Raw genomic sequence first — 27,147 nt, 5'->3', positions numbered from 1 at the left:
GAAACGGGTCTCAACACTAGAAATACGTCACAGTTAAATCTACCGAAACGCAGATTATCAACTGCTCAACGCTCTGTCGCCTTTCGCAGGGTAAAATAATACAACCTTATCCCAAAAGACAGTCGGAACATAAACAATATTTCAAGTTTTTTAACCTTTTAAAAAGGAAAGACGTGGGGTGGGGGGGGGGGGGAGGAGGACCTAGACCCCCGTGCCCCTCCCCCAGATCCACCACTGATGACAACAATGCTATGATGAGATATTTGATGTATGGTTATCTGTTATCTACAATGACCCACATACAATGTCGAAGGGAAAATCACCAATCAGATCTCAGTAGACAAAATTAATGATGAAATTCAGGCAGTAAATCCAGTCTGGACAAACTCCCATAAATGTCTATACATGAGTCTGATTTAACCATGCATAAATATATTATTTCACATTAAATACTATTTACAGTAATAGTTTCTATCAAGGTTATATAATTATAGTGTGATAATACATAGGTGAGTTGAACCAATGCCATATTAACCCTTTAACTTCCATGAGTGACCAAGACAGAATTTCTCCTTACTACCATACATCAATACAATACCAAACAGAAAAATGATGAGAATAGAGAAACATATTAGGGAATTATTAGATGATCCAATACCAAATTCTCCAGACTAACATCATAAGAATTGTATAGTAGAGTAAGGAGAATTACTGATGAGATCTCGGGAGCAAATGGGTTAAGGGTGCTCACCAGTAGTCAGGATTGCCTCATGAGAACACCCCACAAATGAAAGGAAATGGCTGTTAAGATTCTCTAATTTTGATTTTTCCTCCAAGTCCATGACAATGAATATTTCTCTGAGAATTAAGTGTTTGATAAGGCTTGTTAAGCTTGACCAGCAATTTCCTTAATTGTAACAACAGTTCCAACAAAAGGTTTACAACAGCTACAGAAACCTCTCCAAAACAGCCAACTACATTTTAACTTATCTGGTGTGGGTGATCAATTCTGGCTTATGGTAAGCACCTCCAAAATACTAAGAGCATTAAATTAATCAGGAAACACAGCTATTCAACTAAAAATTAGAACTGAAGCTATGATAATCATAATAAAGAGCTTGAAGAAAAGAAAATTACTCAAAGTATATTGATGACAATGATCTTCTACAAATGAAAAGTGACTGCTGTAGTTGTTGTATTTTAGTTTTGAGCTGTCTCTGAAGCAAAAGTTCATTATATTAAACTCTTTGAACGTGGTATCTGCCAGAGACCTTTCTTGTTTGACTTATGTTTTAATTCAAATGGATCATCCCAATTTCTGAACTCAAATCAATTGTTTCCACGTCTATGGCTTGGAAAAATAGACTACAAACGTTCTCTCAATTATTTAAAATGTACTCTCTATGCTTGATTTGTGGTTAAGGAGGGGAGGGGAGGGGACTAGTATAAATACCCTCCTAAGCAAGGATTTTTTTTTTACCAATCTACAATAAAAATATAAAAATAAATCAAGAGGTAATGTTGAAAGCCTGTCAAAAAACCTACTGAAGACAAGTTCATTTTGCTTGCTGGTAAATCAAGTGCTTCAAAGTTATAGCATAACAATAAAAAACATTACTATGTAATTACTGTAATCTAAAGAAAGGGTAATGAGTGTTCAACAGGATAAACATATAGACCTGGAACTTAAACTTGCATCAATACAAGCTGAAAAGGCCTGCCCATAATTTCTATAATCAGTCAACTTTAAGTTCTGTGCTCTTTGGCCGAGAAAGAAGTTCTTGTATAACAGGGCCCATTCCCATGCCCAGATGTCACTTTGTTATAAATTAAAGTAAAATTGCAAAAGGTTAGTGGGTAACATGTGCTATAACTGTGACTATTATTGTCAACACAATATAATGCTTACTCTACAGGTGCAGAAAACAGAGCAAGTTGTGATATAGTTATTTAAGTGACGTACATGTATTTCAGTTTCACGGGAGTTCCCAGTACTTTTAGCTTTCTCAAAATTTACCCCACAGCTCTACAAGATCAGGGTCACAGAAAATGCAAAATGTGGGAATTACCTTCTATTTTATACCAGAACTTCTTGTTAAATTAATCATGTTTCTCCTCGTTACTGAGTGCAGAAACTCAGCCAACCATATTGAAACTAATTAACACCCTAAAGTCATTGATTGGTGGCTTGTCTTGGTACAAATCAGGTCCAAGAGGTTAAAGAAACCAATTCAATTGCAATAATGGCAAAATCAATAACGAAATATAACAATTTTAAAACTATTTGGGGGTGGGTGACTGAGACTCATGAACTAGGATTCATGTGGAAGCATCCTTCAGACAAATGTCTTGAAAAGTTTAACTATGTACCAGTAGTTACCACCATGGAGGGTCTTGACAAGTCTTCTAAAAGTCCCTCCCTCCTGAGTCGTGCTCTTTCATTCTTAAACCATGTATTAACATGTCGAGCTAGAACTTGTTCTCTTGTTTTGCGCTGGTCCAAGTTGTTTAGGATTTCAGCATATCTTGTCAGATCTTTAATATCTGGCTTGGGGTTTTCTTCATACCATTTCCTAAGTAATGGAATTTCAACAGTGGAATTGAAAACAATTTTCTTTCCACGTAGAGTGGCTAGCATTTTCTTCCCAGGCGAAGATGAACCATCTTGCTCTTGTTCTTTGCTTAGCTGAGAATGTTCATACCATGCAGCAAAAAGTTTAATTTTCTCTGATGACAGACGGCAAGGGTATTGGTCTCTAGATATCTGTGACAGCATACCCTGGTAAAAAAACAATGCTAAGTTAATTTAACACTAAAAAACTTCAAGAACTGATTAACATGTAACTTCTCACTATAATACCCATATACTATCCAGCAAACAGGTAAAGAGAATTCTCAAACATATCAGGTAGAAGCTGTTAATGTTATCTTGATATGAAAACTTACAGGGATTTAATTACAACGAGGCTAGGGGTGAATAAACAATCAAATCCTTGGAGTTATAGGGTTAAATATGTTCAAGTTTTTTTTTACTGTGAAGCACTTCAAATTTCTTCAGAAAGACAATTGCCTTCCCACTCTTCCTGTTTGATTGTTTTAGAGATAGAAAAACACCCAAACAGAGTACATCTACACATAAGTCTTTGTTTAAATAATTTTTTTTAAACTTTCATCATCTTTAATCAATTATTGTGTAGTTTTGCCTGCTTATCAGCTATCCTTTTTACACTAAATGGGGTAACAATTTTGTTGTTTTTAAAAAATAGTTTGTTGCAGAAGTTTTGGCAAAAATTGCCAAAAGTTAAAAGTTTGAGATAACAGTACTTCAATCCACGTAAAATATACCCCAATTTAACTTACAAATACAACTTGCGATACATCATATTTTCTACTACCATACAGTACCTGTGAAAATGGACACAGCATACGTTCTAAGTGAGTTTGGCTGTAGTATTCTAGAAGCTTCTTGATAGCTGTCTTAACTTTTTGATCATCCCAATCCTTACTGTGAACACATTACACACATACCAAGTCAGTAAAACATTTACAGTAAATATGTATCTTCTTAGACACTTTGTTGTGTAGTATCACTGAGTATTTTTACAAGTTGTGTCATAACAACAAATATGAATCTTATCCCAATAATTTCCATACATTATCCCGCAAACAGGTAACGAGAATACTCAAACTTACCGGGTAGAAGTTGTTATCCTGATCTAACACCTAATTATCAAAACTAAGTTACAAGGAAATGTGTAGTAGCTAAAGACGGGGGGGGGGGGGGGGGAGGGGAATTAACAATCAGATCTTAGGAGTTGTAATGGTTGAAAGGTCTCTGGAATAGTGCACCTGATCATCCCACAAGTTTTTGGATTTGTATCAACCTCTACCCTGAATAGGTGCTAAACAAGCCATCGATAATGGAAAAAAAATTGACTTGTTACACTAGAGTCTCAAAAAGTAACCTTTGCATACATTTTCCTATGTATGCCTATTAACATTTTGGAAATGAAATTTTTTTTATCAACCCCATCAAATTATTAACACAAATTGGATAAAAAGGAGTAAACTGTAATACTGTACCAAGTTGATGATAACTAGTGCATAGATATAAAATTTTTGCAACTTACTCGTAACAAAGATGAACATGAAGGCTGATTGCTGCATCTTTGGTAAATAGAATCTCACCAAAGCAATCAAGTAATGTCACTTCCAGGTCACCTCCTGAAGTGAAGTCTGCAAGTGGGTGTGGTTTCCAGTGGTCGCGCACTTGAATCAACACTGGAAAAAAAAAAAAAAAAAAGAACAAGAGAAAAAAAAAACAGATAAAGAGGATACAAAAAAAAAAGAAGCTTGAATACTCAACCCTTTACACCCTAACATCAGTGTCCATATTCTCCATACTTTAATTTCTCTCTACATTTCCTGAGGTGCTAATAACAAGAATTTGTTTAACAATCAAGAGCTTCCTCAGTTGGTGATCATTTCCTTATTTCTGGTGACCTGACTGATTGATTTAGGCATGATACTGTGGGGACAAGTTAGATGCTGGTCACCATTGAGAGTCAAATGGTTAACTCAAGAGTGTTTCACTGAACATCTGTAATGGGTTAGTTTCAAAAGTTACCAGATTTTTAACAATAAAAAAACCTAAATAATTTGGTTGGAAGAGTGTAACTCAAGCACAAGCATTTTTAAGATGCCTTACAGACATCAAATTATTTTTTACTCTGCTCTTATATAAAATTGGGTGTTTTGGAACTTGAAGATGACCTAATAAAAAATCAATTTCTATGTGTTCCACAGGGCTCTCACTGCCAGAATACATGTAATCTTGTTTTATTTCCTGTAAATTATCAGGTGTATTCCCATCCTCTTGTATCTATTCCCCAATAACTATTTTCGAGTTAGCTAATTATTTCAGTAGTGCTCGTTACATGATAATCATAGCCACCTTACAACTGAAATCATGTTTGACACCATCTCACATCCAATACATGCCTGTGGAGTATGACAACTACAGAATATACCGTTATTCTTTATTACATCCATTTTTAGTCACTCATGATCCTCGCAATCTGATTGGTTTTCATTGGTGCCATCTGTTTATAAACAATGAACAGGACCATTTTATGCTCTTAATTGCATCTTTTTCTCGGCCAATGAGACAGCTTTTATTACTAAAACACAACAACCAGTCAGATTTCAAGGCTTGTTTAAAGAAACCAATCAAATTGCAGGAAAATGAAAAACAACTTCTGCAACTTTTTTACAAACAGCTCAATACTGGATCAATAAAATATTTGTAAAGACTAGAAGACCTTTATTCTGCAATTTCAAAATACCAGTTGATGTAATAAAGTGGTGATTGAACTTCGTGTCACTTGTGATTTCAAATCAAACTTGCCCTGCATGCTTGTTTGATTTTGAAATCAAACGCACCATTTCTTACCTAATAACATAGAAGGAAAAATTACTGAATGCTGATTGGTCAATAAAGAGGGTCTTTTTCTTAATTTTACTTGTGAAGAGGGCAAAATTACTTGCTCATGATTAGTCAGATTCTGAGTGATCTGAAAGTATTTTGAATGCCTTAACTTTGTTTAAAAAAGCACTAACTTTATATTTTCAAAGTTGAAGGTTTGTTAGCCGGCCTGGTTTTCAACGTCCTGGTATGTTTGTGCAGAAATAAAACTTCATTCAGCTCATTTGCGCGTTTGTGGTGATTGATTCTTTGTCAACATTAATGGCTTCCTGTGACTGATTACTCAAGAGCGCATTCAGAAATTCGGTACTTTTTCCCTCTACTTCATTAACAAGTAATCGCAATGGGTCCTCATAAAATTAAGGATTAATATCACTTGTGTTTTCAGAAATTGCTTAAATTGCCCTTGTCGCGCAGTGAAGAGGGAAATTTCAGCAACTTCTGAAAACCCACGTGATATTAATCCTTAATTTTACTTGGCCCCACGCTATTACCTATACAAATTGCACTTCAATTGCAGTTCAAATACCATTAATTACGCTCAAGCTAACCTTTAATGGAGCATAATCAATTGAGTCTTCTCATTTGAATGGCACGTCATAATTCAAGGTGTATCAATACTCTATTATTATAGCTTAACTTAAAGCAGCTATTTTTGTGTGCAATTGCAAAGGGTAAGCTCATTACTAAGGGGTTGAGGTATGGCACACGCAAACTGTGCTTAGAATAAAACACATTGGAATCACGTACCACCCAAGACTTTAGTATCATAGTGCTGTTTTTTTTTTAAGTGGCCTATCAATACTGAATATTCGTTATAAAAAATCAAGTCACGTCTCAGTTACAGTTTGCCAATACTCTTTCCAACATACACCCTCCCCTCCCCAAGAATCAGAAAATCTCAAAGTGTAATAAATGTTTGCATCTCTTGTGCCAAACACCAAAAACAACATGAAGCATTCATTATAATCCACGGAACAAAAACGGATACATATTCAATTTAACGCATTATGCAGTTGCTAAAGGAGAAAGTAAAATTCGGACCAAATATTCGAAGTCTTGAAGATAGATAAAACAAACAAAGAAACACCTCATTCTGCAACATGAATAACACGTCTTAGCTCAAAGTGAGCTTATGTCTCCAGGGTCAATCAATTGAAAAGAATAATGGACTTAAAGGAAGCAATTTCATTTTAGCTATCAAGTCTTACTTTGAGATGTTGAAATTTATTTGAGAGATCATCAGGCGAACAATTCAAACAAAATCAAAGCCGTGTCTACCTACATCAATAAAGTAATGTAAATGTAGGTGGTCGATTCCCCACCGAACGATGATTCGAACCTCAGGCTTCGCACGAAGAGTGCATATTATCCGACGAAGTTCAACTGTCAGGTTAAAAAAATTCAGACGAAAAGAAACTCGTACTCCCACTAACCTTTGGCGTTGTCCGCTTTCATAATAATTTTACCGTCTATTTCTTGCTTTTGGAACATGTCGCTCAACACGCTCGCTGCGAGACTCGAAAGTTGTGTGCTAGGAGAAAGTTGGATACCATTTCCCCTTGCGACCGTTTCAACCTCTAGCCCTTCTTCTGTGAAACTCGGATAGTGCACAAAACAATTGAAATGAATTAAAGCCTCTTCTCCCTCCATAACAGATCCTCGCCTAGAAAGAAGTCGGCAAAACAAGCTTTGGAGTTATTGATCCTCAATCATCTTGAAGACAATATGTAATTTATAAACATTCAAGATGGCGGTACCCTATGAAATTTGATACCAGATTATTTTTAATCCACCAATAGTTTATCAGGAAGCCAGTGACGCGACCAATAAGGATTGAAGATTATCATTAACCAGCTGCCATACAAAATCTTTAGGGATTATGAAAAGCCCCCCTCTAGCGCCCAAGGAACAAAAGAAAATCTAAAAACACATGGACAACACACTTCTGCGTTCTTTACACTTATTTATTTTCTAATTGATAACACGCTAATTAAAAAGGTGGAATCGTATTAAAACAACTCTAAAATACTGTAAATATAACCCAAGTTATTCTTTTAATAATCTAATCGATCTAAAAACAAATTCATTACAACTTAATTTACAATCTCCTGAAGAAATACAAAGATAAAAAATCTTAAAAACTTGCACTAACCATAATCTAATAATTGCACCCATTTTTCTGTTCCATCTGTTCAAGGCGTTTCCATTAGGGTGTGACGAATTGAAATCTCAACAACAACAAAATCAAACTATTAATGCCCAAAACTGTCGTCTTTGTATTATAAGAATCTAGAAGGGCTAACAGTAAGGATTCAATTGATATTTTCAAAGGAAAAAAAGCTTGGGACAGCTTTTTACCATTCAGTTACTACCTTATTACCTATGTTAAAAATATTTGTATGTGCACCGTTTAGACGAGTTTTCTAGAAAACAGTTGCATCCCCATGTTACCGGGAGTATGAATGCCACGCACTCATTCGATATAAATCACTTGCACGTGATTCGATCGAGTGCCTACCACACTGTCAAGTTTTAAAATAGCTAACCCATGGTCGTCTCTTACTGAGAAATTCTAGCTACCTAGTTACAAAATAAATTGAATATTTGCTTAAAACAACATAAAGAAATTAATCTCTAATAACATTAATAATACCCTATATACAAATACAATGTACATGTGTTTTAGATTGATAAAACTGATAAAAAACGTTTTAAAAGCAGCTTAAGGGTCAGCGTAAATATTATTATTTTTTTTTTACGTAATGACTTCGTTTTATATCTTACACTTCTTAACACGCTTTTGTGGTAGTCCGCTTTTCCTTGCAGTAAAAGCAGATTTTTATTACTTTACCCAAAGTAATGTATTTACCCAAAATAAATTTCATAAAAACCTAAACAAGTTAAAAACAAGACTATATATCAATATGAAAGCGATCGTCTCAGCGATGAACACTACTTAAGCAGTGGCGAAAATAAGGTCTAAAAAAAATTCAGGCCTATAGGGGATTTGAACCCATAACCTCTGCGGTAACGGTGCAGTGCTCTGCCAACTGAGCTAACAAGCCACCTGGGAGCTGGTCATCATGTCGGTTTGTAATAAACCCGCGAAGTGATGAAGTGATCAATAAATGGCAATGATATATAAAGACATGATAGCCTTTTTTTTCACTAATGCTAAGGTAGTGTTTATTACTGCGAAGATCGCATATTAATTTCTCAATCAGCATTTGACATGTTTTCAACATATATTTTCATATATTCACAGTCTAGACTTTATGTCTACAACGCCTTCTCTTAAAGAGGCCACCGAAATTTACAATTTGTTGTCTCTTGTTAATCAACAGGCTCCCGCGATTTTTTCATTTCACGACAAAAAAAAAAAAAAAAGAACCTTCCCTCCCCCCCAAAAAATATGAGTTCTTATGGTGACCCAAACTCAGAGGGGTCTGAGGAAAGAATTGACCCAACAGTGGTCATTAATAGAAGACGATTTCACGCATTTCTCAGGGATTGTCCCTCTTTACATTGTGCGCAAACCAGTTCATAGTTGTTGAAAAGCTGTTGTTAATAGCATGGTCGAATTTACTCCTGAAGTCTCTGAGGGCATCTTCTTCCGATACGGGCAACAGGAGTGTTTTCCGCAGGTAACCAATGTCATCAAGTGACCGCAGTTCAGGGAGGCCAGCAGACAACATCATGACGAACAAGTTGATCAGAAGTGGGCCCTTACGGCGCAGTATGAGAAAAGCTTCTTCACAAAGCTGTTTAAACCTAAGAAGGAAGAAATACAATTGAAACGGTAAAAACTTTAAAGTGAGATAGAAACGAGAGAGGATGGAAAAAAGCTTATGTGGCGATGATGTCTTCAAGTCCGTGTCCTCATTCTCTTTCCAATCGCACAGAGAAGGAGGAGGGGACTGGAGGGCACAAAAAGGAGAAGACCTGGGAAAGAGGGGGAGTGGACACGCAGGAGGACACCTCAAGGACGAGATTGTCAGTTCCTTTGGAATTCACTAACAGTGGAGTCCAATTGAACAACTACCTTACAATGAATCACACGTTAAGGTCATGAGAGTAACAGAAATGATCACAAAGTCAAGAAGCTCTACATTGTTAAACAAATTCTCCTCGTGGAATGTTCTAAGAACAGTGTGGGGAATATGCATTCTCGTGTTAGGGTGTAAAAGATTAAAGCAAGCTATTACTCTCTAAACTCGTCTGTTTCTTTTCCTTTGCCCAAGGAAATCACATGTACAAAATGATCAGTCAGTACGAAAGGCACTCTTTCTCTCCGCACACCAAACTTGCTCTTGAAGTTACCCAAGATATGGCCGAAGTCAATGTGAAACAACTGCAAACAAAACACAAATACAGTCTAAAAATCAGATTGTCAATTTGTGCCAAATCAGTGAAAATATTGAAATAAATCTGTAAACTTCCTTCAACCAATAACGAAAGTAGCTGTTGGAGATAATACATATAAACCCTACGACTGCACAATTCCGTTGGTGAGTAAAACGTACCTGTCCCGTATTCTTCACCATGATGTTATCGCTGTGCCTGTCACCCACCCCCAGGACATAAGTGGCCACACAGTACCCCGCGCAGGAGAGCGTGAAAAGGCGTACAGCTTCGTTCAGTCTACATAAGAAATATCAAGACACGAATCAATTTAACATATTTGTTTCTTGTTTTAGTATATGGAGAAAAAAAAAAACTTAACAAGGACAGTGGGAGAAGGAAAGCGGGAGAAACGAGTTTGGATTGGATGGCTTGAGATGTTCAACGAGCATAAAGAAGCAGAACTAGTTCAATCCTAAATCAGTTCCTTAGATACTCATTTGAAAATTGGTTTTAATCTTTGACCCCTAAGAGTGACTGGAATCTGATTTCTCCTTACAATTTCACCCCTGAATCACATGAAGGTCACGAGAATCAAGGCAATGACCAACAACTAAGGAAGCTATTGATTGTCAAACAAATTCTCCCTTTCAGCGGCTTAGGATACGTAAAGAGACCAGTATGGAGAATATACATACTGATGTTAGGGTGTAAAAGAGTTACAAGGACAATGAGGAAAGAGGAGGGGTGGGGGGAGTAAGGAGTTTTGTCCCTGATTGCTTGGGAGGGAAGCACGAGTTTCCTTGACAGCTCAGCGAACATGAAGAAGCAGAACCAATCCTTAATTACTTTCGATACTTATTTGAAAACTGGTGCTTAATGCAATCCCAGAGAACTTTCATCATCACACAATTGAAAAATGCTCCATGAGGCAAATAGAATACAAATACAAGGCGTTAACAATCGTCTCCTTTAAAGATTTAATTTGTGAACCCCTTACTCGTCTTCGGTTGAGTGATAGTCCTTGAACCAATTCCAGATACACTCTTTGGCGAAAACAGCTGTCATTCCTTTCTTTTTCTGTAGCTTGGCTATGGTCTCAGCTTGGTGAACAACCTCGATCATTCCTATGGAGCTGCCCGTGGACAAACATCCGTAAGGGATCATTCTGTGTGAGGAAAAATAATGCAATTTGTGGTAACAATAGATTGGCAAAAATAACTGCTGATAAGGGGCTGGGTGCGTAGTTGGAGATTCGCAATGGGTAATGGGATTGATTTCTGTTATTTGCATCCTTTGCCTTCACTAGACTGCATTCTATGGCAAGCTTACGCAATGTGTATTTTTGTAATTCTGAAAGAACGAACCCTAAATCAAGTCCCTCGTTCTGCCAGATCCTGTCCATGATTTTAAACAGCTGTAAAGTCAACATGTCCTGGCGGAGATCTACAAAAAACGTCACGAAGAGTAATTTAATACAGAGAGAGTGCAACACTTTGGAATAATTCAAGCATGCGTGTGTTAATAAAAATAATCATCATCATCATCATCATTATTATTATTACTATTATTATATTATTATTATTATTATTGTGGTTTATTGAAAGTTCATCCACTAGACGATTCTCCGCCTTCCAATCATCTAACTTAAACTGTTTACAATGAAATAAATGTAACTAGAACATAATCCCAAAGTAATACGTTCTGTTTCTAGTAAAAAAAAAAAAAAGAAATAAAATAATGTCCCTAATTTCTAGCTAGGCGAGATTTTGCATTGAAAAACTTTTGTGAATGACAAGAGACAAATCAAAATACACGCATTTGCGTGCAAAAGATTGCATGCGTGTAATTTTGCTACTGCATGCGTAGCATTACTCGCATTGAAAGCGCGTGCAATTCCCACGCACTACACGCGCTTGACTCGCGTGTGGGTACTGTAATACTAGTGAGCAGTGCTTAACTCTAAACTCACCATCTCCATTCTTGAAGATAATGCGCACCAGGTCCCCCAGCTCGTCCATGTTTTCAAACACCAAGTAGAGTGGCCGCATTTTGGAGTCCATAAACTTACACTGGTCGACACTGAAAGAATTTAGATGAACTAAAAAAAAATTGACTCTACTTCCTCCTTAAACTCCATTTGGTCCCGCTAACTGGCGTAAGTGATTCACATGTAACTTCTCCACAAAAATTTATCAAGCAATCATCAAACAACTATAGGGGAATAGACCCTATCATTAACGACGTGACGTCTTAATATCCCAGAAAATTCTGATTGGCCGTTTTTATAACTTTTAAAAGCGCTCTAATCCTGAGAGAGTAACGTGAGTTCCCTGGGACAGTCAGAGAACAGATTTATGCAAACCAACCCAATCCAGATTTACTTTCTAAACTGCGTCACCGTGTAAATAGGTGAGAAGAGAGAGTTGTCATGATCTGACACCAAATTCTGTTTCTATAAATTTACAAGGAAATTGAGAGCAGCAGGAATGAGTTAACATACTTCAGGTTCCGCAGCTTGTATCTTGGATTAAGAGGAGAGCTGATTTTGGAGAGTGCTCCTTGATACGTTTTCTGACGAAGAAGCTCTTTCATAGTTGCCAAACCTTTTTCCTTTTTTTCCTGGAGAAAAAAAAAATACAAAATAAATTGAAGGAGACTATTTCTGCACTAACTGGCAAAGTAGTGGGGGATCGGAAAGGAGATGGAACCAGCTCGACAATGAGGAGCCATGCCGTGTGATGTTTTCATGGCTGTAGGTTAAGTGCACTCTGTCATAATTATAAACATTTTAAACGTGAATAAAACAATTCTAATGAAAATAAGAAAAATAAACAAAAGGCGGGTCAACAATACCCTGTCAATTAACTGAAGTAGCTCAGTAACAGCTTTCATCTTGCTAAGTGCTTGAGCCTAAAAAGCAAAACAGTTTTCACCAGTTACACCAAAGCGAACACAACAGCAGACTGTCACATTCTGAAGAGGAGAATTCCCATGCATGTACTGATCACTTCAGTGACTCACAGAGCTGATAGTGACCTCATCACTTATCACTGTGCCATGTTCACCTAACCCTACCCTGGTCCCAGAGGTTCTCTTCTCTCTCCCAGAGTACGATAATTCGCCGTGAAGCGCCGACCAAAGAGCTGCAAAGCAGCGAGCGGAAAGAGAGAACCTCTGGTCAGGACCGTTGAGAATCTCACTTTCATGCCACCAAGCTTCGGGTGACAGCTATCAATCACGCCCCTTTCCGACAACCAATCAGAATAAAGTACTAAAATACCTCTTGGGGTAGGAGCAGTGTGTTTACTTGTATCTGGAGTGGGGGTGGGGAATATAATTTTGTTTCGTGGCCGTAGAACTTCGCGAGTCTTGTTGATCACTGTTTACTGTTGGTTATATTTATGGAGTCTATTTCAAACGTACTATTCGAAAGTGTAATCTCTGGTTGTTTGGAGAAACGTTTTCCCGATATTTCTAAACTATCTGATAAACAGAGCAAAGCTTTGTTTGCACTTGTGAATCGACAGGACGTATTCGCCATCTTGCCGACGGGTCATGGGAAGTCATTGATCTCTCTTTCCGCTCGCTGCTTTGCAGCTCGTTGGTCGGCGCTTCGCGTCGAATTATCGTACTCCGGGAGAGAGAAGAGAACCTCTGGGACCAGGGTAACCTAACCCTTTCACAGCCAAAAGTGATTCACATGTACACGTAACTTCTCCCTATAATATCCATACACTATCCAACAAACAGATAATGAGAATACTCAAACTTATCAAGTAGAAGTAATTGTTTTGATCTAAGACCAACTTCTTGTGACCAATTTTAAAGGAAATGTGAAGCAGCTGGAGGGGAGAATTAACAAACAGATCCTGGTAGTTAAAGGGCTAATTTCTAATCTGCTACGTTGTTTTCTACTAATTGAAAGGAGTTCCAATCTGAGGTCCATTCTAATCAAACCTAGGCAAACCTGGTGTTGAAGGCTTTTCATGTGTGTTGGGGCACCACGGCAATATGCTTCTAACATCAAACCAAACCTCACTGAGACTTCAGGATTTTCCATTTCAGCCCTGAGAAATTAAATAGAAACAGTGAGTACAAGCTAACTAAATCTTTCACAAAACTGAGAAATTGTGAAGGTAGCAATATCTACTCCCTTTGGTTTTTTAAATGGTCACTGCTGAGTAACTTCCTCAAGCCATTGGTTGGAAAGACTAAGAGATTTTCAAATTTTGGTGGGTTGCTTTAATTCCCTTTTTCTTTATCTCTTTTTCTCTCAATCTTTTCTAGAATTCTGTGAAGATAATTAAGTTGAAGTAGCATCACTGTGTTTCATATTTCTGCAAAAAACATGTATTAATAGCTTAAACCTCTCAGGTTTGTTATTAGCTAACATGATAATCTTCTACATTTTAAGCCACCCTTGACACTTTTGGCTTCAGATTGCCAGACTTTGGTCTTAAAGAGGTTAAATCTTCTGACTTAAACATATAATCGATACTGTCACAAATTGTACCTGAGAAGCCAAAACAGCTCATGTCCAAAGTGCTGATTTTTCAAAGCTCGCCCAAGTAAAAACTCTGCCAAGTCACAGTCCAGATATGATTCATACTTTAGAACCTGCAAAAAATTAACTTTTGATGCTTTGTCAAGTTCTGGTTTACACCTTTAATTACATGTTTTTCAACTCATTATCAAGTAAAATGTTTTGAATTTGTTCCACTCCATTTATTCTTCTAAAACTAAGTTGTCAGATGTTTTGGATATTCGAGAATGTACAGTTCCAGATAATTATTTATTGACATCTGAAAGGGTTTGTGTATTTAAAGAAAGGTGTGTCAAGTAAAATTGGTAAGGAGGGTTGGTAACACTGCTGATTAGACAAACAAATTCTGGAGTAACACATTTTTGTTTTCTCTTGGAAGCAATCACCAGAAAAAAAACTCTGATCTGGAGGCCTGTGTTGAAACCAAACATAAACTATATACCAGTAATTTTCTCAAGGGCTAAGAGACTGTTTCCTAGTGGATAAGGAAATGTTTACCTGAACAAGCTGAAGAAGATACTGTTGAATCTCTGAGTCACTGAGCAAAATAAACAAAGGAATACAGTGAAAATGTGTAAACAAGATTTAGTATTGGCAGGTAATTAAACTAACCACAGTAATTTTTACCAATCACCAAACTGAACGAACATGTTCATTGAAGATTTTAAAGTGAAAATGATATAGTGTCAAAAAAATTTTCAAACAGTAAAATAGGACACAGACCTCATCTTTTCGATACACCTCACAGCAATTTTCCTCACTTCTTTGTCAGCATATGTATAATCCAACAGTTCTAAAGCCACCTCCGGTTCAAGCTTTGGCCATGTTTGAAGCAGAATTTGCATCTGAAATAAATGTAACAACACAGAAATTATTGTAAAACAGAAAAGAAAAGAGAGAATCCTGAATGACAAAGAGAAGTGTGTGAGAGAAGGGGTTAGAAGAACTACATGAATAATTACAACACACCGTTCAAAGAGCAGGGTTTGACTCTATAAACTCTAACATTGGTATGAATATTCTCTGCACTGCATATGATGCACGATCCTCGCAGTAGATAGCGCTATTTAAGCAATAGCGAAAATCAGACCTGAAAAAAATCAGGCCTGTACGGGATTCGAACCACTGACCTCTGCAATACTGGTGCAGCGCTGGCAGAGGTCAGTGGTTCGAATCCCGTACAGGCCTGATTTTTTTCAGGTCTGATTTTCGCTATTGCTTAAATAGCGCTATCTACTGCGAGGATCGTGCATCATACGCATCTAATACCGCTGTTCAAAATATATGAACTTCATATATTTCATTGTACTGATTCTCTGCACTGTTCATTACACTCATTTTCTTGTGATAACGACAAGGAGAAGTTGTTTAACAATCTGGAGCTTCACAAGTAGGTGATCAATTCCATTATTCTTACAACCTTAAAGATCGAGTAGTTTAGACCTGAGATATAAAGATTTCAAATTTTGCACGCTAAACCCTTGTGTTACCTCCACAGGGGAAATCACAGTCTGGATGTTTAACATCTCAAATTCCAACGAGATCTACTTTTGTCATCAAATAATCATTACAAGTCTGACTTTTCACTCCCAGGAGTGACCAAAATGGAATTTCTCCTTACAACATCAATATAATGTCATGCAGAAAGGTTATGAGAAAAATGGAGAGTATCAGTAGTATACTACCAAGTTCTCAGAGCTAGAAGCATATTAATAATTTCATGCTTGGAATTGTGCAATTCAATAAAATATCACATTTTGATTGCTTAACAAAGCAGGTTACTGGTATTTTGCAAGTTGAAAATGAGGCTAAGTGATATTGTTTTGCATCCCTTGTTTTGCGCTCAGGATAGAAACAAACAATATCAATATTCTTTTTTCTTATTTTGTATCAATTATGCAATTCAAGGAAAATTCATTTAATTTACCTGACTCCTGAATTTTGCAATAAATTGCACTTGAAAACCAGTATTGCACTCATCATTTCATGATTCATGCAGTATTGATTTCCATATGCAATCTTGTGTGCAATTCTCTCGTCAGGTGATGAATTTTCCTGGGCCCAGTTGTTTGAAGACCGATTAGCGCTAACCCAGGGTTAACTACTAATCCAGGTTTCTATATTTCTCTGTTCAAAAGCCGTTTTGGGATAATTTTCCCAATTGCTTTCAGAGCATTCAATAAACAAATTGTAGACAAATGGAATTAAACTGAATTCTCTTTTAAAGCTTTCAGATCTAAAATCCAATTTCACACTAACCCTGGGTTATCTCAACCCACCTCTGAACAGCCTGTTCCTGTAATATCACCCTTTGCAACCTAACAGTGTTCATATTCTTCATTCTGTTTTCTATGGCATTAACAAGGAGTATATGACTGTGTGACAATCAAGAGCTTTTAAAAATTAAAGATCAGTTCCTGTATTCTTGTGACCTTCACATTTGATTCAAGGATGAGACTGCAAGGGAAAACTGAGAGCTAGTAACTCTTCAGGGTTTAAGAACTGATCTTTCAGATTTTTGGGGTGAAACTGTTAAAACTTAGATCATACCATAGCAACATCCTTATTACTGTTCCACTTGGCACAGCAAAGCAGTTTTGCCAATGCATGTGGGAAATGTTCGCGGCAATCAATTCTGCAAAAACAAAAATAACAAGATTTCCTGTTACAGGGTAATGTTGAGTTTTGTTTGCACCCTTTACTACACTCATAACACCAGGGATGAAAAAGAAATGTCAGCACTCCACTTCACATTAATCTGTAGTTTCAGGGAAACAGTTGCATGTTCTACCCTGAAAACAACTTTAGAACTAAATACAAATAGGGATCACTCAGGCAGTGGTAAACAAAATTAAAACAAAAAAAAACAAGAAGTGAAATTTATAATTATAATTATTTTAAGCTCCTTGATAAGCCTCTGTGCTTTTGGAGAAAACAATGACAAATATGTTTAAATAAAATAAGAAAAGCAAAATAAAATTAGCAAATAGGGTGCATTTATGTCATTATTCAGCTACAATGTGAGCAAGGAAGGACCAATATCAAACCTGCGCTGCCAAACTAGCTCCTTTTCTTGCTCAAAGATAGGGGCCAAGGGTTCGCGATTGACTATCTGCCTCAGTTGTTGAAGTACTGAGTCATTTGCTCCTCCCTGTGTAGGGTAATACTATTATCAGGCTTTACATCAATTTCACATATCAGTACAATTTATACATTGTTAATATTTGTTGAATTTATTCAGTTCTCTTTCTATTTATAAAATTAATATTGATTGCAACATTTATTTCTCCTGGAAAATAACGACTAATTCTGAAAAACATTAATGGATGAATTCATCAAGTTTTAACTATAACAATAACACTTGTATTGGTTAAAGAACTGGAGTGATTGGATAAAATGGAATTGTTTGTCAACTGTTGAACCCTAATGACACCCTCAAACTCTATTCTCCTTATGGTCTATGTACATTTCTTGCAACATAAATTCTGAAAACTTAATTGCTTGAGTTCAGCATATTTTCAGGACTTTCCAGGACCCGAAAGTAGTCTTTTTCCAAGACTTTCCAGTCCTGGAAATGTCAAAATAAAATTCCAGGACTTTACAGGTTTTCTAGGACCCGTATCAACCCTGTATTGTGTCTATAACACACCTCATGCTTACTCTTAACCCTTCAACTTCCACAACTGACCAAGACAATTTCTCCTGACAACCTCCACACAATATTACCGCAATCTCCAGCCATTTACCCGCACGGCTGATTACCCGCACCAGCCGCTTATTGCATGCAGCAAAAAAAAAGTCAACAGATTACCCACACTGGTGGATAACCCGCACCTTAAAAACAAAGGAAATTTGTACAAATGTGCCTTAGAATTCACAATGTTGCATACTTGACAGAATGCGAATTCGTAGCCACATTTTGTGCAAACGATCGTTCAGCGCCATGTTGATTTCTCAAAATATCGATATCTCTGGTTCTATTGGGCCTAACAAGTCCCTTAAAACAGGAAAATTCTCTTCAACTGAAGCTAATGTTAACTGGAAATTTGTTACTGATGCGGCGGTTATCCTCGATTTATTTTTGTCACCATCAAGGTTTTGTTTACACGTGTGCCGATAATAATTTGTTCGTCGCACAACTAATTGTGCATGAAATAAACTTGAGTTGGCATCATGTTTTTGCGCTGCTTTGTGGCACTCTTAATACAATAAAATTCATCTGAGAGGTGGAAACGCAAGTAGGTGAGGATTTTCTTCAATTCAACTGCCAGTAGATTTCAAAATTGTCACATAACCCACACCTCCCTATTACCCGCAGTGGCACATGTTTAAGGCCAAATCAACAGATTACCCATGGGTAAACGGCCAGAAATTACGGTAAGCAGCCAAGTGACCAGAATAAAGAAAAATATCATCTGGAGGAACATTTAGTTGATTTTGAGCACTACATTCTCCACACTCACATCATAAGAATTGTACGCCAGACAGACAGAGATCTTGGGAGTAAAACGGCTAAGGTCTTCTTCCCCACCCCACCCCTCCTCCACCAAATGAGATACTTACAAAAATATCATAGTCAGTAACCTTTGCAGCCAGCTCAGCAATCTGTGCAAACAATAGAAAAGAATGCACACTGTAAACTGTTACTGCTGTCCAGTCAGGACTACACATTGAAAAACTTTATTACCTGTTGGTCTCATCAAATTTGTCATTGAGTGGAGCAAACACAATGCTGATGATGTTTAACAGGAGAAAACACTGTAAACTGTAAGCAACTTGACAGCTTAAGTTTTTTTTGTGTCACTATTTTTATTGCCTAAAAGCCTATCTGGTGGCAGCAATGTACCAATTTTAACCCTTGCTGTTTTTTGCTTTTGTTTTCACAGCCACCCTAACTTTTTTGATTTTTTTTTTCACAGCCACATCTAACCAGTGTACCATTCTTATAGCATAACATATGGTTTACCTCTTTATCTCACTAATTCAAAGCCATCAAGTCAGCTTTCCAACCCTTTTGATGTGTAACAAGTCCAAAAACAGGCATACATGCCTGCTGACTTTATTTCTTACTTATTTCTTATATTATTTTGTACCTTTTTAGTAGTCAAAACCAAGTGTGACTAACATTATCACCATCGCATGCATTTTGTTGTAACAAAACACCTTTATCAATCTATATACTTGACCCTTAATCCCAAAGAGTGACTAGCAAATAATTTCTCCTTACAGTTTTCTCCCTGACTCAGAAATTAAGGTCAAGAGAACAAGGGAAATGATTGTGAACCAGTGAAAGTATTGATTTAATTTGTAACTTATTCCCCTAGTCAGTACAATATAGAAAACAAGTACTGGTATTGAGGTTAGAGAATACGCATACTGACATAAGGGTTTAAAATTTTAATATACATGTGATAAGGGTGAGGCCCTGTTGGAGGGGGTATAGATGTCACCTGTCTGAATTTCAAACTTTGTCACATTGCCATTTTGGAAGGTTCTGATGTCGCTGTCGCAATTTCATTAATGTCATGCTTGAAGTCGCATTTTCATTCCCTGATGTCACTGTTTCAACGCCATGTCACCCATTGGAATCCACCCTATCAGGGCCTCAGGGGTGGTTTAGTTAAATTAAGGAAGACGTCACCCCTTTTGACCAATCAGAAGCAAACTAAAACCAACTGCAACTTGAGTCACTTGAATGTAACCACAGTAATTTAGAAACTTCTTGTTTAGTTTTCCCACTTGGTTTGTTGTAGAATTTTTCTTTCTTTTGATTGACCATTGTGATAAATTTGGTTTTTGATTTTTACACAACTAACATGCACTCTATTACAGAGTTTCATCACATCAAGTTCAACCTACAAGCAAACCTCTTACCTTGTCAAATGTTGGGTAAATAACTGGATGTGAGTATGATGAGAAGGCAATTTCAAGTGACACTGAGGTTACAGTGTCGATATTGGAAACTACCGTGCCCACAGGATTCAGTTGGTCTGCCATTGTTTCGGGAACTGGCCATGCAAAGAGTTTCATTGGACCTTGCCGTAGTTTACCTTGGTAATCAAACAGAGTTGTGTTGACCCACGCCACAGGAATCGTTTCCTGAAAAAAGAATTTAAATAGACAGCCTTTACACAAGTTGTAGTAATATTCACACCTGTTTATTTAGTGACTTTTTTTCAAAGTTTGTTCACAAGACTGACTTTAATTCTAAACTTCCTGCTTAATTAAACAAGAAATTTGACTTGACCCAAACAAAAGCTTCTACAAAGTAATCTTCAGTTGACAAAATCCAAAACTAACTGATACAAAAGACAACAAAAACAAACTGATCCCAATAAAAGCAGAAACTAAATGACCTTAACAAGAGCAAAACCAAATTTTAACCTAAAATTCTTTATGACATGATGTTCTTATATGTCTGTTAGTTTACAAAGAACTTTTGTCCCAAATGTGCTAAAAATATTCTCACTGGCAGGGCTTGAAATTAAAAAAAATCTCAATCGCAATTTGTGAGTAATTCCTAAAATTTAGTCTCAAGTTTGAAAATTTTAGTCACAAAAGTAACCAACCCAAACAAAATATTGGAAATTAGAAACTTAGATTTCCTAGTAATTTCAGCAGCATTGCACAACACAGTTTCTGAAAAAGTGTGCCCGCCATATGTTTCTCAACAAGAAATCAATAGTAAAAGTCATGCAACATTTAACTTGCATTTCGTAGCATTTTTCAGATAAAACAGCAACCAGTAACAAGTAAGGCACAAGGCTGTTAAACATAATTTAATAATAGGCTGGGCTATAAAACAGTCACAAAATCACTACGAATGGAGAAATTTTAGTCACAAAAGCAAAATCTTTATCTGCAAATGCACCCAATACAGGCACAATTTCAAGCCCTGACTAGTTTAAAGAGACATCTGTTCATTAGTCTTTTTGTCCAAAGCTACTTTTAGAGCAATCTTCAATTAAGTGTTCTCAAACCAAAACCAAAGAACCAATGAGAACACAAGAAAATATCATGAGGATCTATCAACTCAAACTAAAAACAAGCAAACTTTTTGAAGCATGGAAAGTGACCAAATTGTAATTGGTTTCAGTTTTGAATGTGATTGGTTGAGAAAGTCAAGCTAGTTTTCTGGATCAATCACAAAACAAAGTTGGGCAAAGCTGAAGAAATACTGGAGATTTCTTTTGACAGTTGAAAATTACTCTTAAAGTTAATATCATAGAGTAATACTGAACCTCCTTCTTCTTTTTTGACTTCTTTTGGGGACTGCTGGTTACGCCATAAATCACAAGGCACAGGCGAGCCATCCGAGGAATATCGGCTACTCTTAAATCAAAGTCCAAGAACTCATTCCATGTTGCATTTGCTCCATTCTCTGGCCTTGTGGATTTGATGTCGCACAGTGCCTCCCCCCCGTGGTAGATACCTGCTCGGACACCAACCTGAATAGAAATGGCAGACAACCAGCGGAGAGTTATTACTGATGACTGATTTATGGAATATCTCTAGCAAAATATTCCACTTCCATTCTTGCAAAAACATTTCTCTACAAAAGAAAAGCAATGGTCACCTGACTGGATATACCCCCTTGGGACAAGCATCACTTTCTTTAATTTTTTAACTTATCTTTTAAAAAAAAAAAACTATATGTTAGCATATAGAGTGGTGTGTTTTGGTTTAGTGTAATCTGATCAGTGCAATTTGTTCCACTTCCATCTGATAACAAACCTCTGAAGTTTTTTGCCACAGAGCGATATATCACAGAAGGCATTTCATGGACCGTAAGTATTTTGACTGATTGAAGTTAAATGTACATGGCAGTGATTTCCACAAGTTATATTTTTTGTTGTTAGAAAAGTGTAGGTGTTTTGTCCACAATGGTAATCTATTAATGGTCCAATCGCCAATGTTTATATCAGATAATTGCATTAATTAATCAAATTTTACACAATCAGCCAATGAACTTCTACTGTTCCCACGGTTTTGATTCATCAGTACATTAATTAACAATAGAAGGAATTCACATTATTCAAATAAATATTTTTAAGTTCACTTGAAAGATGAGTATGTGAGACCCAGCACTTCAAGCCTGACACTCGATGCCAAAACTCAGCCAAAACTCAGCCTCCATCCCAGGCTATGTCCACCACATTGCTTTACACCAATTAAAAACTTATACGTAATTAACAAATGGTAAACACCACAGCGTACACTATTGAGTTATGGATGCACGTGGGAGGTTGCTAAGTACGAAAGAAGTATAAGAGTTGCTGGAGGCGATAGCCGAGAGTGACTCTAGCTTCTTAAGTGCTTAGCAAACCTCCCGCGTGCATCCATAACTCAATAGTGTATGCTGTGGTGTTTACCATTTGTTTTATAACATAACATTGGTACATTGTAGCTAAAGAGTTCCCTCTTATTTAACAAATCTTACGCGACCAGAAAAAACAAGCGCGCGCAAAAAAATAGTCTTTGCATTTGCTCACGTCAGCAGAGTACACCCATGGGCAAATGAGGGATGCTAAATTGACCAATCAGAGCGCGCGCTTTACTTTGGTTATGTTATAATGCCTATTGTCCACTTTCCTACACAAGATTATCCAAACAGAATTTCTGATTCTGACCCTTTATGGTCAGAGTAATAGTTACAACTTTGTCTCTGACAGTAAGCACAATTATAACCCATGAGCAGGTAGTTGTTTGGTCACATCGTGCAACGTTGGAGAGAGAGCATTGCGTGACGAGTTCAATTAATATTTAGGGCTGTGGAGGGGACTGCAGGAAGGGTGGTACCAATACAGTTTATTTTTGCTAACAATTATTCAGACACCGGCATCAGTTACTTAGTGTCCCATTTCAACCCATATATCCAAAAAATTAACTATGTTTAAGATGAGTTAAAAAAGAGCTGTTCTCTCCTTGCATTTGTCTTGCTCTTTGTGTTCTCCTTGAGCTTTCCTAGCCTTTGATGGCCAGAAAAATGCAAAAGAAGGATACCTGTCTTGCAGGCCACACTGGAAGTACATCCTATTTATTATTATAACCCACCCATTAATTTTGGCATGATTTTATTGGTTACTTTGCATCACATGGTGCAAAATCACAAGACAGTTATCACGCAATAACCCCCGTCCGAATTGACATTTGTCCTCCGATTTTTTCCATGAAAAAGAAACATAGTCAACACAAGAGTTTCAACTTTTCCGTTCTCCTATTTACATGAAAGGAAACCAAACTCATTCTTTTTTTTGCTTGCTTGCGTCAATCGCACACATTCATCATCAGATCACCACTGGCTTTTTTACTGTGTTTACGCACAGTTTAATTGCAATGTGAATAATAATGGAAGGGTTATAAAATAAATAAACCCCATTCTGGCTTGCTGATTATGGCCGTCGGCTGATACTGTCCTTGGCTGAGAGACTGTCCTCAAAATTTCATATTTGCCCTCAAAGCTTCGCTTCTTGGCCAAATCATTTTTTGGACAATCTCTCATCCGTGGACATTATCAGCCGACATACTAGCCTCCCAATGGGGTTTATTTACTAAATAACCTTTTCACTCACATATGTGACCAAGACAGAATTTCTTGTTACAACATTAAAACAAAATCAAGCAAATGATGAAAATAAAGAATAATATCATTTTGGGGATTGTCACCAGTAGTTGATCCAATACCAAATTCTCCACGCCAACATCTTAAGACTTGCATAGCAGGCAGTTATGAGAATTACTTTTTGGGCAGGGTTTAAAAAGCTCATAAAAAAGCTTATAAAATAATTCACTTACCCTCATTAGGTCTCCTGCATTGACATTTTTGGCTGAAGTAATCTTGATACGAACTTGCTGTTCAATACTCCACAATGACAAGCTTGCTGACTGTGGCTTATCAGGTAGACGTGGTGCCCTGGTTCCTTGAACTCTGCGACATAAATCACTCACATCAAGCACCTCTACTTGAAGTGATGAACGAAGCACAAGTGAAAGCATTGGCCTGATTCCTTTTGACACACAGGTGCGAATATACTGAAAACAAACAAAATAATATAATCATAATATTTAATAGATCAAACAATTGTTTTCAATCTCAAAGAGCCTATCTGAATTTTTATTTCAGATGTATAAGGATTGTTGGAACTAATATCTCAAAGAGAGTCGCCTTTCCAAACCTCGCCTTCTGTAGGTACTGGGGGGGGGGGGGGTGGGGGGTAAAGGTAAAGTGCAGTTTAACCCTCTGACCACCAAAAGTGACTACATGTAGCATCTAATTTCCCCTCACAATATCACCCCTGATTGAAGATTAAAATTAAGAGAATAAAAGAAATGATCGCCATCTAAAGAAGATCTTGCTTGTTCCAAAAATTCTTCCTATCAGCGCCTTAAAAAATGCTTGGAGACCAGTATAGAGAATAGACTTACTGATGTTTAGGGAGTAAAGGGTTAAAAAAGCTGGATTGTCTAATACATACAAACACTTGGTATGTGACATAAAAGTAGCAGTGTACCCTCAACCCAGTTTTCAGAGTATGGCAAGTGCACGCACGAGTTCGTTTTGTAAACGTCCATTTTGCACGCAAGAATTGCTGCATTTCCTGTGGTAGCTGTAAAACTAAAATATGCGAAACATTTGAAGAGTACTTGTTTTTCCCATTTTTGGAGAAAAACTGCTACAAAAGGCAATCAGTCTCAGCCTTTGTGTTATTTACTTACACTATTACTCAATGATCACCATGTACGCTGGGTTGCACGCGCAAGTTTTTGGTCACATTGCACACGGTGCAACCAGCAAAAAATGGCTCTGCACGCGCGAGATCTCATCGAGTTCAGTGCCATACTCTGCAAACTGGCCCTCAACATACCGTGTACTGTAATAATGGATAATTTCCCAGCAGGTAGCTTTCTTGTCCAACAATCTTCAGTACGTAATCACACGGTTTGTCAAGATCTAAGACCCCCATGATTGCACCTCTTTTCCTCAAAACCAATACCAGAAGCTCATCTGGGTAAGCATCAGCTGGGACATTAAATGCATGCATGTCTTTTATTGAGGCCCTATTGTTCTTGATGGCCACATTGACCAAGAAACGCCTGTTCTCCATTAAATTCTTCTCGATACATTCTGGGGGATCAGTGCTTTCAACTTCGGGAGGGTATGCATACATAGCTCGTCCAATCCAGTCAAGTTGACGCCTTTCACAGGCTATTCTCTCGGCAAACTGCCTATACTTTCGACGGAAATCGTCAACTTCTGTGTTCTGCATTTGATCGAACTCGTGCAAGCTCTTTCCGATGAGGTTACCAATGTGGGAATTGAAGAGTTTTTCCTCGTTGTCACCTTGTTTTTGTATGAGCTTTAGCAAGGGTCTGAAAGGACGCACATCGATTAGCTGGCGCGTTTCATCCAGTAGTTCCTCTTGCTTTCCTCTCTGATTCACACACACAAATATATAATTTGTACCATCTTTAAGGAAATTAAACAACGGATAGTTGCTGGCTTCTCTCCATAGTCGACTTTTGATCTCCGACAATGGAGCTTCGATACGAACTTGTAACTGAATCACGACTCCCGTTGGTAAGAAACAGTCAACATTTACCACTGAAGCAGGCTCGTAATCGTCCCAGAAATTGCGCCGTAATCCTGGAGGCATTCTTAATGTTTAAAAAAGTTATTTTTGCGGAGATCTTTTCGAAGAATACTGCTCACAAAGCTAATCCATCGCTAACAACTCCCACTCTAGACGCCATGTTTCCGCGTGAGAATCCCACAATCCTCTAGCAGTTATGACTGTTCAAGGCGCCTTTCAGCAGCCTTTCAGCCGATCTCACTTCCGGGAAAAGCTGAAAATAAACAAAGGACGCTGTTGTGCAACAATAAATCAATGCAGCAAATAAGGGTCACGGTTACATTTTCATATACGCATGACAATATGCACTCGATTTAAGTGCAATGTCTCACTCTTAATCTTCAAAACAACGGTTCGCACAATATTCCATCACGCCAGTTCGATGCACATGGTCAATATTGCAGGAAGTTGTGGCCAGTTGCGATTATCATAAGCTATCACTTTCATGATCCATTGTCGTGCGATCGATATCATATTGCAATCATGAATCATTCGGATGAAGTATCCGCAAATCCGGCGCTAGCCAACTTGTGTGGCTATAACGACCGCGGAGGGATAAGGAATTCTCTCAGGGTTGGATCCAGGGTAGTTTATGTGAGTTCCGGAACTCACTCAAATTTTTCGAAAACACTCTGATCTCCATTTAGAAACTGCTGATCCGTTCCTGGAAATTACTCATTTCCTTCTAGAAATAAGCCAACTTCCTGTATTTCAGTTATTTATTAAATAAAATATGTTTGAAATGCCTAATCTCGTTATTTGTGCGGTCAGGCGGCGTCCCCGATTACGCTCTGAGGATTTAAAGTCTGATCTCACTTCGGAAATGGCATTTAGAGAGCTCGAAATTTCAAATTTTCCTGGGGGGGGGGCCATGCCCCCGAACCCCCCTAGTGTGAGTGTCTCCTCGAGTGGAAACTACTCGCTTCAAAACCTGTATCCACCCCTGTCTCTTTTACTTCGATGGCCCATCACCACATCATATTCTTAAGCGAAAGGATTCCTCCAAAAAGTTTCTCCGAAACATATCTACTTTTCTCATTTTATTCACACCTCTGGAAGTCGAAAGCGCGTTTGTTTTAAAAAGAACCGTTTCGTTATCCTGACTGACCTTTTACTCGCTAAAAGAACAGTGCCTTGTATTT

General features: G+C 37.5%; 2 protein-coding genes and 1 non-coding gene across 3 annotated transcripts; all 3 read right to left on the bottom strand.

Moving 5' to 3' along the window:
• Positions 1 to 331: 331 nt before the first annotated feature.
• Positions 332 to 7,249, bottom strand: LOC111319892 (uncharacterized). The gene is made up of 4 exons (XM_088731636.1): positions 6,922 to 7,249; positions 4,131 to 4,281; positions 3,406 to 3,505; positions 332 to 2,779 (listed from the first exon to the last, which is right to left on the bottom strand). The coding sequence occupies exons 1-4, from the start codon at positions 7,136 to 7,138 to the stop codon at positions 2,363 to 2,365; spliced, it is 885 nt and encodes a 294-aa protein (XP_088587762.1). The 5' UTR covers positions 7,139 to 7,249; the 3' UTR covers positions 332 to 2,362.
• A 188-nt stretch (positions 7,250 to 7,437) lies between these two features.
• Positions 7,438 to 26,162, bottom strand: LOC111332193 (phosphatidylinositol 4,5-bisphosphate 3-kinase catalytic subunit beta isoform). The gene is made up of 19 exons (XM_022937487.2): positions 25,241 to 26,162; positions 24,171 to 24,407; positions 21,617 to 21,823; positions 20,250 to 20,474; positions 18,939 to 18,980; positions 17,423 to 17,526; positions 16,926 to 17,010; positions 15,099 to 15,220; positions 14,874 to 14,913; positions 14,346 to 14,449; positions 13,800 to 13,899; positions 12,686 to 12,742; positions 12,333 to 12,451; positions 11,802 to 11,911; positions 11,197 to 11,275; positions 10,830 to 10,997; positions 10,012 to 10,129; positions 9,694 to 9,839; positions 7,438 to 9,259 (listed from the first exon to the last, which is right to left on the bottom strand). The coding sequence occupies exons 1-19, from the start codon at positions 26,027 to 26,029 to the stop codon at positions 8,992 to 8,994; spliced, it is 3,120 nt and encodes a 1,039-aa protein (XP_022793222.2). The 5' UTR covers positions 26,030 to 26,162; the 3' UTR covers positions 7,438 to 8,991.
• Trnan-guu (transfer RNA asparagine (anticodon GUU)) lies at positions 8,481 to 8,553 on the bottom strand. The gene has a single exon. It is a non-coding gene; the product is annotated as a tRNA-Asn (tRNA).
• Positions 26,163 to 27,147: the final 985 nt, after the last annotated feature.

The sequence above is a fragment of the Stylophora pistillata genome, chromosome 8 (genome assembly GCF_964205215.1).
Source record: "Stylophora pistillata chromosome 8, jaStyPist1.2, whole genome shotgun sequence".
In the NCBI taxonomy this organism is placed as follows: Eukaryota; Metazoa; Cnidaria; class Anthozoa; order Scleractinia; family Pocilloporidae; genus Stylophora; species Stylophora pistillata.
Note: the sequence above shows the minus strand (reverse complement) of the source record. Positions and strands in the feature narration are given on the sequence as shown.

What these genes read in the sequence shown, in the direction of transcription:
- LOC111332193 (XM_022937487.2), bottom strand. Translation starts at nt 26,029, where the DNA reads ATGCCTCCAGGATTACGGCGCAATTTCTGGGACGATTACGAGCCTGCT. An exon ending in AGTCAAAAAAGAAGAAGGAG is followed by an intron (nt 20,475 to 21,616) that starts GTTCAGTATTAC and finishes TTCTTTTTTCAG; the next exon opens with GAAACGATTCCTGTGGCGTG. An exon ending in TGGTGAAGAATACGGGACAG is followed by an intron (nt 9,840 to 10,011) that starts GTACGTTTTACT and finishes TTTTGTTTGCAG; the next exon opens with TTGTTTCACATTGACTTCGG.
- LOC111319892 (XM_088731636.1), bottom strand. Translation starts at nt 7,138, where the DNA reads ATGGAGGGAGAAGAGGCTTTAATTCATTTCAATTGTTTTGTGCACTAT. An exon ending in CATGTTCATCTTTGTTACGA is followed by an intron (nt 3,506 to 4,130) that starts GTAAGTTGCAAA and finishes ATGTGTTCACAG; the next exon opens with TAAGGATTGGGATGATCAAA. An exon ending in TGCTGTGTCCATTTTCACAG is followed by an intron (nt 2,780 to 3,405) that starts GTACTGTATGGT and finishes TTTTTTTACCAG; the next exon opens with GGTATGCTGTCACAGATATC.